This window comes from Verticillium alfalfae, genomic scaffold (assembly GCF_000150825.1).
Source record: "Verticillium alfalfae VaMs.102 supercont1.3 genomic scaffold, whole genome shotgun sequence".
In the NCBI taxonomy this organism is placed as follows: domain Eukaryota; kingdom Fungi; phylum Ascomycota; class Sordariomycetes; order Glomerellales; family Plectosphaerellaceae; genus Verticillium; species Verticillium alfalfae.
The window spans coordinates 1,656,971-1,665,841 of NW_003315036.1; the positions used below are offsets into that span (position 1 = coordinate 1,656,971).

The 8,871-nt window shown below is 58.9% G+C and overlaps 5 protein-coding genes across 5 annotated transcripts; 2 read left to right on the top strand and 3 right to left on the bottom strand.

The window, feature by feature from the left end:
* Positions 1–1,407: 1,407 nt before the first annotated feature.
* Positions 1,408–2,361, bottom strand: VDBG_03007 (60S ribosomal protein L27; the record flags this gene model as incomplete). The annotated part of the gene is made up of 3 exons (XM_003006822.1): positions 1,408–1,551; positions 1,618–1,954; positions 2,252–2,361. 3 exons carry the CDS (start codon positions 2,312–2,314, stop codon positions 1,544–1,546), a joined length of 408 nt encoding a protein of 135 aa, XP_003006868.1.
* A 297-nt stretch (positions 2,362–2,658) lies between these two features.
* VDBG_03008 (hypothetical protein) lies at positions 2,659–3,130 on the top strand (the record flags this gene model as incomplete). The annotated part of the gene is made up of 2 exons (XM_003006823.1): positions 2,659–2,919; positions 2,978–3,130. The coding sequence occupies 2 exons, from the start codon at positions 2,774–2,776 to the stop codon at positions 3,006–3,008; spliced, it is 177 nt and encodes a 58-aa protein (XP_003006869.1).
* Positions 3,131–3,273: 143 nt separating this feature from the next.
* On the bottom strand, positions 3,274–3,904 carry VDBG_03009 (conserved hypothetical protein; the record flags this gene model as incomplete). The annotated part of the gene is made up of 2 exons (XM_003006824.1): positions 3,274–3,312; positions 3,449–3,904. The coding sequence occupies 2 exons, from the start codon at positions 3,902–3,904 to the stop codon at positions 3,274–3,276; spliced, it is 495 nt and encodes a 164-aa protein (XP_003006870.1).
* Positions 3,905–4,244: 340 nt separating this feature from the next.
* VDBG_03010 (4-hydroxyphenylpyruvate dioxygenase) lies at positions 4,245–6,182 on the top strand (the record flags this gene model as incomplete). The annotated part of the gene is made up of 3 exons (XM_003006825.1): positions 4,245–4,652; positions 5,077–5,556; positions 5,634–6,182. The coding sequence occupies 3 exons, from the start codon at positions 4,245–4,247 to the stop codon at positions 6,180–6,182; spliced, it is 1,437 nt and encodes a 478-aa protein (XP_003006871.1).
* Positions 6,183–6,699: 517 nt separating this feature from the next.
* VDBG_03011 (suppressor of stem-loop protein) lies at positions 6,700–8,212 on the bottom strand (the record flags this gene model as incomplete). Its single annotated transcript, XM_003006826.1, has 2 exons — positions 6,700–7,558; positions 7,665–8,212. 2 exons carry the CDS (start codon positions 8,210–8,212, stop codon positions 6,700–6,702), a joined length of 1,407 nt encoding a protein of 468 aa, XP_003006872.1.
* Between the last annotated feature and the right edge of the window lie 659 nt (positions 8,213–8,871).

Genomic DNA, 8,871 nt, shown 5'->3' on the forward strand with positions numbered 1-8,871 from the left:
AGGCAGCCTTGAAATGTCTCGTTGGCCTCCTCCCGATCTTTCAATATAAAAATCCCCCAATACCCCGTTTCTTCCTTCTGCAAGGACCAATCCCCCCCCTTTATTCTCCCTCAGCACGCAGCTTCTTCCTTCTGCCCCACGGGACAACTGGTCTATTCTTTGCCAGACTCCTTGAGGAGGGCGGAGGAGGGGACTGAAAAGACGAAGGAGACGGGGCAGGACGGTCCAATGTACGAATGGCTTCTTACCTTAGGGAGGTGTAAAGGGGTGGCGGCGGCGGCGCGCGTTTGTGTACAGCTACCAGGTGAAGTGGGAGAAGATGCGCGGAAACGGAGCAAGAGCAATGGCGCAGAGCGCATCAGGGAACCCCGGTCGCATGGCTTCTTCTTTTTTTTTCTGCGCACGAAGGAGTCTAATTTGATGTACTTTAGACGGCGTGAGGATAGACATGCATGTATGCAAATGTTATGAATACTTTCAAATCTGCGGTTCTCCATTTCGTCCTCATTGTCGATGTAGTGGTGTTGGTCTTGCCGTTTGACAACTTGGTGCAGCAGCTTTCTGCGAGATGTGGCCGAGCTCGCTGGAAGTCAATGATGGGGCCACCTGGCGGAACCTCAAACGAGGTGCGCAAAGCGTCAATGATGTTGAGCCTGTCTATCCTGGTCCCTTTTCTGGCTTGAACGGCATCTCTGTTGCATCCGCTTGAAGGAATCAACTTGTCATGCTGTCGCAACACCGCAGGAAGTATTAGGGATTTTCTGAAAACATCGATGGCCAGCTTGTCAATGTGTCAAGCTTGCCGGCTACTTCTCCATCCGGCATCCGGTGCACGCAGCCAGAACCCGCCCAGAGGCGACACGTAAGAATGAGTGTGGTCCTCAGATTGATTACAGGCTCCCCTTGAGGCTACAGATCCGCCATGTAACCGCCCTGGGAAGATCCTCAGGACTGTTTTATGCGAACCTGGCCGACGTGGATTGAACGAGGGTAAACAAAGCTATGTGTTCTCCTATCACCCAGGGCCGACAGTGCCAGGTCCCAGGCGACATTCGCCGACACGTTTGTCACATTTCGGCATAGCACCACGCACGGCACGGCAGAAGCGACAGTCAATGGGTTCACATAGACTCTCGAACACGCTACAAATGCAAGACGGCATCCCGGCCACTGCCGCGTGGGATTACACGGGGCAGCCGGCGCGTCCCCCAACAGCAGCCGCGCGCCCACGCCCCCCCTTTTTCCATCCCCATCGTTTTGCTCTCCCCCGCCGTTGGTGTCTTTCGTTCCTCGTTCCCCGAGGTCTGGATAGTGAAAGAAGAAAACGGCCGTCGCTGCATCATCTGTGTCCCGGTCACGTCACCAAATGCAATTTTAATGCGTTCCGACAAACAATAAGGGAGGTTGTCATCAGGTCTTTGATTTGGTTCGTGTGGGAGGTCCTTAACCGAGGATCTCGAATGCCAATTGAGTGATGCTCTTCACAAGCCATACCAACTCCCCAGCCGAGTGACGTGCGCAGAAACGGGTTCCCTTTTTTCCTTTAAAACTCTGTTGTGGCGTGTTAGTCAGTACGTCTGGGATGCGTGTGTGCGTCGTGAGAGGGTCATGACATACTCAGAGGAGTGAAGAACCACCGGTTCTTGCCGCTCGTGTAACGCTCCTCCAGAACCTTCTTCACAGTCTTCTTGGAGTCCTCACGCTGGCTGGGCTCCTTGAAGGTGTCGTTGGAGACGGTGCCCTTGAGGCCCTCAAGCTCGAGGGTGTAACGGGTGGGCATGAGGTGGTTGTAGTTGACGAGCTTGACGAAGGGCTTGATCTTGGAGCGCTTCTCCTGGCGCGTCTTGGACATGCGGCGGGTGATCTTGGAGGGGTAGCGCTCGATGCCGGCGACGAGGGCGTGGCCGAAGGGGTGGGCCTTGTTGCCGCTGTCGACAGGCTGAATGATCACAACCTGGAAAACGGGCGCGTGTTAGCGAAATCTCTTCTGTGCATGTGTGTGCGTGTTTTCGAGTTCATGCTGCATTGCCGCTTTCTGTCCCGTGTTGCTTCCTGGTCCGATTGATGGTTCTTTTTTTTTTCCTCTTGCTGCCGTGTCCTTCTCTTTTTCATCGACGTGCCGGTGTCGTGCTCGGGCTCGCGATCCTCTTCCTCCTTATCCTCGGGACTCCCATCAATTTTCCATCGGCCCCCTCTTCCCACCAACCAGGAAACAACGTGGACTCGGTGCGCAGAATTCGTGGGATCGTACCTTCTTGCCGGCATAGCGACCGTGGGTGATGATGGCGACGCGGCCGACCTTAAGGAACTTCATTGTGAACCGGGGGGTGTCGGGTATCTGGACGGTGTGGTGAGGGAGTTCGTCGGTCACTGGGCGCTGGTCTTCTTCAGAGAGAAAAGTTTCTGGAAATGCGTTGGGGCTGTGGGTTAGCCTAGCCCACTGCACACTGCAAGCGAGGGGACCTAAGCACGTGATTTGAGCGATAAGTTGTGGGCGGGATTCTGTGGGATGAGTCACGTGCTGTGACTTCTTGGGTGGGTCTAGGGTGCAGCACTCGACCAGTTAATGAGCAGGTCAAGCTCAAGGAGGAGCACTGACCAACAGGACTGCCGGCCTCGGATTATCTCGTCTGCTTGCTTGCATCTCATCCGCCGAACATCGCGAGAGCTCGCTATCGACTTGTTCCGACCATCTGTCTGTTCAACCTCGGAAGCGCCACCCGCTACTCTGACCATCATCTGGGTTCGACGCGACCAAATCGACACCGTCACCATGCCTGCTCCTACATACATCATCTCCAGGGTGGCCGATCCCATCTTCGCTCTCGCCATTGGTCTCGGCGCTGCCGTGACAAGGATCAACCGCGAAGAGAAGGACAAGGGAAGGTCGACTCAGGAGACCATTGGGATTGCCAAAAGGTGGGCGTCTACATGATGTATTGCGCAAAGTGCCTAGCTTTATGGCTAACGTTGGCAGACGTGTGAACAACTTCATGGCGTCTCTGTGACCAATCAATATCCTACTACAGACACTGCGGGCGGCCAGCCCTCCGTCGATACATGAAGAGCAGCTCCATGCCACCCTCACATAGCAACTAGCGACAGATACCCAATCAATTTCCATAATCCGGCCCGTACTCCTTCTTCATCCCCTCGCGCACCATCTGCCCGCACAGCTTAGCTGTCGGGTTCGTGCTGACTGCCAGACCCTTGGCAATCTCATTGCCGAGCCTGCCACCCATGGCAAAGTCCCGAGAAGCCGCCTCTTCAAAGTCAATCTTGGCCCAGTAGACTCTTCTCTGTCTTGAGCCACTGCCACGCGACCCTCTCCGATGAGCTTGGACGTCGTATGGTAAATGGCTGCACGCTGCGTGTATGCGAGAGACAGCGTCTTGGCCGACTGCGGCGACATGGCACCAAAGGCCAGCTTGGGAGTCAGCAGACTAACCGATGTCTCGGTGTCGCTGAGCGCGGTGGCCGCCGCCCGGGCCCTCTCGTCTGAGCTGGGCTCGCGTACCAGACGCTGCGCATCCTCAGCATTGTCGAGGAGCATGGTGTCACCGTAAAGCCGCCTCAAAGCTTGCGTCCGGTTGTTGCGCGCGCTGGCATAACTGGGGTACTCGGAGACGAAGTCGTCAAGCTTGGAAAGCAAGCTTTTGTACTCCTCGACTGGCTCGGCGATGGTCTTGGGCTTGAGTCCTGCCAATTGAAGCTCGAGCTGTTGCATCGACAAGATAATCTCGCGCTCTATCTGGATGACTCGCTCGTAGACGGCGCTGTCAGTGATGTGGGGGTCGCGCGGCAGCGACTGGTCCAACATGACAATAGCTGCGGGGTCGAAGTCGGGATCCTTGATCTTCTCCAATACGTTGAGGTCATTGCGACTGAGAGATACTTCGGCCATGGCAGCGACGCGATTGGATCAAGTGTTACGTGAATGGTCGAGGGAGCGGCTTAGCTCTTCGTTGGAACAAGTTGTTCGGAGAGGAGGCTGTCAAAGTTGGTACCAGAGACTCGTGTGCTTTCATCGAATGGCATCAACACAACCTGCATCGATGGATCTTTATTCAAGAAAGCTTCGGGCTTTCAAGGTCGGATTCGCAATACAACGGCGGGGCACGATTGTCAGCGGACGCCAATTCCGCAGGCTGACGGCTGCGGAAGGATGGCCAAGGGGGCCAGCTTCGGGTACCAGGAGCGGTACAAGAACATACAGATGACCAGCCACCCGTCAACCTCTCACAATGCACGTCGCCATCGAATCTCTCCAGGACAGCCGCATGACGACCTCTGAGGGTGTGGGGCGTCTCGAAGCATATCTTAGGCCGGCACCCGTCGCACCCGGCAAGGCGCGGCTTAGCTCGGCTCACGGCGGGCGGCCGAGCTGGATCGGCCCCTTTCCGCCCACGGCCTATGCCTCGACGGCCTTGCGTGTCAAACGGTGCCCAGCATACAACCGCTCCCTTCAACAGCCGCCGCCAACCTCTCCTTCTCCTTTCGGCACCCGCTGTCGTGCGAAAACAGGTAGAGAGGGCTCGTCATGGGAGCCGCAAAGCCTGGTAATCCGCTGCTGGACATTGGTGAGGTGCGGCAACCCCGCTTCCCTCACACGGCTTATGGACCACACGGACCAGTGTCAGATTACTCTAGGTGTGCGTGTGTTTCCGTTCTTTTCGGCCCAGCATCTGATGGACCTGACCAGGCGGTCTCAGGGGAGGGTGGATTACGAAGATACTTAAGGAAGTGGTGGTACTTTCGTGACCGTACGAAACGTTGGAATCCTCTTGGTATCTACCCTTCTTCACCATCAATCAATTTCATCCCTCGGTCTCTCCCCCCCCTTAGACTTAACAACGTTGTCAAACGCCCTTTGAATCCATTATATCGAATCACCCCCGATACCTTCTGAGTGTCAATGTCCCCTTCTGCCATCACAGACTCGCCCCCACAGTCCGCCGCCTATCCGGCGGCGCCGCCAACTACAGCAACCCTCAGCGATGGCCTCGCCGTCCAGCAACCTCTTCCCCAGTTCCGCGGCTATGACCACATAACTTGGTGGGTGGCAACGCCAAACAGGCTGCCTCGTATTACAACAACCTTTTCGGTTTCCGTACCGTCGCCTACAAGGGTCTCGAGACGGGCAGCCGCTACATTGCGTCGTACGTCGTCCAGAACGAGGACGTCCGCTTTGTCTTCACCTCGCCGATCCGCTCGGGCGTCCACCTCCCCGCCGACGAGCCCATCAGCAAGACCGACCGCGCTCTCCTCACTGAGATCCACGCGCACCTTGAAAAGCATGGCGACGCCGTCAAGGACGTCGCCTTTGAGGTTGACGATGTGAAGGCCGTCTACACCACCGCTGTGGCCGCCGGCGCCGTGTCGGTCCAGGAGCCTGGCCTCCTGCATGACGAGACACACGGCGACGTGCCACGGCCGTCATCCGCACCTACGGAGACACGACACACACGCTCATCTCGCGTGCGCGGCTCCTACAACGGACCTTCTCCCCCGGTTTCGCCGCGCGGCCCCCCCGCCGTCTCGGTGCCCCTGCCGACGGTGCTCTGAAGCGCATCGACCACTGCGTCGGCAACCAGTCGTGGAACGAGATGGTGGCAGCCTGCGCCTTCTACGAGCGCTGCCTCGCCTTCCACCGCTTCTGGTCGGTCGACGACTCGCAGATCAGCACCGAGTTCTCGGCCCTCAACAGCATCGTCATGGCGTCGCCCAACAACATGGTCAAGATGCCCATCAACGAGCCGGCCCCCGGCAAGAAGCGCTCCCAGATTGAGGAGTACGTCCTCTTCAACGCCGGCGCCGGCGTCCAGCACATTGCCCTGCTTACCAAGGACATCATCGCCACCGTCTCGGCCATGCGCGCCCGCGGCGTCGAGTTCATCAAGGTCCCCGCCACCTACTACGAGACGCTGCGCCGCCGCCTCAAGTCGGATAAGCGTCGCTGGGAGCTGCAGGAGGACCTCGACGTCCTCGAGGGCCTCAGCATCCTCATCGACTACGACGAGGGCGGCTACCTGCTCCAGCTCTTCACCAAGCCCCTCATGGACCGCCCCACCGTCTTCATTGAGATCATTCAGCGCAACGAGTTTGACGGCTTTGGCGCTGGCAACTTCAAGAGCCTGTTTGAGGCTATTGAGCGGGAGCAGGCTGAGCGCGGCAACCTGTGAGCTGGTGCCGGGACAGGGAGTTGCAGGCGAAAAAGGGGGAAACGTGTTCTCTGAAAGAGGAGAACCCCGCGTTTATTTTACAACGCACATCGAGCATGTGTGATGGGAGAATATTCATATCATGAACTTATGACCTCGTTTCAGTAGTAGTGGTCTGGTAGCATTGCTCTTAATGAGATAACGCGCCGTTTCGTTTTGATTTACAACATATTTGTTGCCGGGCCCCCAAAGGAAACATTCGCACCTGAACGCCGCATCATGTTTGTCCCCAAGTGATTCGCCATGGCGAAAGTAAAAAACCCCATGTCCCCCCCCCCATCTCCTTGCAAGGGCAGCCGATTCAGCTCGCCCGGTACTCCGTTTCGCCCTGCAGATGCTCCAGAGCTCCCACGCTTCCTTGCGGCTAAAGCGGTCCCTTACTTACAGCGTGCCTCTTCCTCCCTCACCTCCCTGCCTTGGCCTGGCAAGACCGGGCCGTTCTTGTGCCACGTTTCATCGCTTTGAGAATGAAACCCCCTCAGCTGTCCACCTCCATCGCCCCGTTCGTCCCGTTCTCTCCGTTCGTGACAGCGCCCCGCGCGTCGCTCTGACAGCCGGGGCAGTTGTGTATGACCTCGTGCGCAAAGACATCGCAGTCGATGCAGAAGTGGTTGCCGCACACCTGACACGCGTAGCGACTGCTCTCGCTGACGCCCTTTTGCTTCGGCGCCGGCGCCGGTTCCTCGTCGCCGGCGTCGCCTCGCCTCCTGCCGTCGGTGCCGTTGGCCCTGTGGCCCCGCCGCTGGGCCGGCGGGTCGGGAAAGGGCGCGAGGCACGAGTAGCAGGCGCGCGAGGCGGCGGCGCGGGGCCCAGGGGACCTCGACCCAGTTGCGCAGCGGGAAAGAGGTGGTGGTAGGAGCGGGCGAGGTGGGTGGAGAGGATGAGGTGTCAGGCCGCAGGCGGGACACTCGGCGGGCAGGCGGCAGACGCGGGTGCCGCAGCGGGTGCAGAGGTAGCCCTCGCGGACGGGCGTGTTGTGGCAGGCGCAGTAGGCGGTCGTGTCGGCGGGGGCGAGGGTGCGCGAGGGGAAGCCCATCATGAGGAGCGAGGCCGTGCTCTGGGCCTGGGTGCGCGTCACGGGCGGCGTCGTCGTGCGGAGGAGCAGCTCGCGGTAGTGCATCTCGTCGAGGGCGATGTTGTACTGCGTCGCGTCGCCGGCGTTGGTCTTGCGGCAGAGCTCCTCGCAGATGGCCACCTGGGCCGCGAGCCCGACGATCGACACGCGTATCCTGTCGGTGAGGAGGTTCGCGATCGTGTCGTGAATGTCGCCGGGGTCGCTCGACAGCAGGGCGCCGTAGACGACGAGCACCTCTCTCGTGCCGTGGCTCGGCGCGTGGCTGTACAGGGCCTGTTAGAGAAGGATCCCAAACCAGAGCTCATCACTGTGTCCTTCGCCGACCTTGGTGGACAGACGTCCCAGACACTGGCGGGACGCAGACTTACAACAGGGCACCACGACACATCTCGAGCGCATTCTGCAGACTCGGGCTCCCCTGCGGGTCAATCTCGGCCCACTTGTTGATGGCCTCGACATGCTCGACGGGGTTGCCGCCCATCTCGCTGACGCGAACGGCGACGCCGTCGCGCATGCCGACGATGCCCATCTGCGAGATGGGGTTCTGCTCAAAGTACTCCTTGACAAACTCGCGGGCGAGGCGCCACGTGAGCCGCAGCCGCGTGGGCAGCAGGTCCTTCTCGGCCATGGCGAAGCTCATGTCGAGCACGAGCACGAGGTGCCGGATGATGCCGCGCTGCAGCGGCGTCGTGTCGCGCAGCAGCCGCCGCCGCTTCTCGGCCTCGGCCCGCCCCTCGACGTCGAGGCTGCCGTCGGCGCCCTCCTCGACCGTCTCCCACGACCGCTTGACGACCTCCCATGCCGCCGCCTTGCCGGCCTTTTTCTTCTTGCGCGCCTCCTTGCCGCCGCCGGCCGGCCGCGAGGGTCTGTGGCGGTCGTCTTCGGACTCGACAAAGTCGCCGTCGGAGTCGGACATGGTGGCCCGGGGGTGGGGACAAGCGAGCGTTGAGGTATGCTGTCGGCAAGGGAGGAAGGACGAGGCAGATCGAGGTGTCGAATGGGGGGTGGCAGAAGAACAAGACGGTCGTCAAGTTGGGGATTACTTTGCGGAGGAAGGACCAAAGTGGAAGATCGAAGGTTGGAAGTGTGCAGATGTTGGTGCATACAAGGTGGGACAAGGCTGCAAGTGGTTGATCATCGATTCACAGCCTTGTGCAGGGGCCTCTGAGAACGCTGCCAATCAGCGCCATCGTACTATTTCATGCACCGATATCTCAGAGCGCAACCAACCTTTATTGTAGTGTGGCAATCTGCTGATGAGCGACTTTTTCCAGCCTCGGAAATGTCTTCTTCTGCCTTTCGCCAGCGGAGAGGGGGATTCAGGGCAAGTAGCCACTGCCAACAAGATCCTTATCAGGTCATCATCATTCCACAGCCAGCACTTCCAGGTTACGACTCATCAGCTCAGCAAACACAGGACGCACTGTACGTCAATGAAGGATATGTAACTACTGACTCCTATGTATTATACGCTTCTCTCCGGGGTATAAAGTGCCAACTAAACTACGACTACGAGCCATCCCTCGACTTCATGCTCTACACCTAAAAGCCGAGCCGCGTACACCACCTGCACAC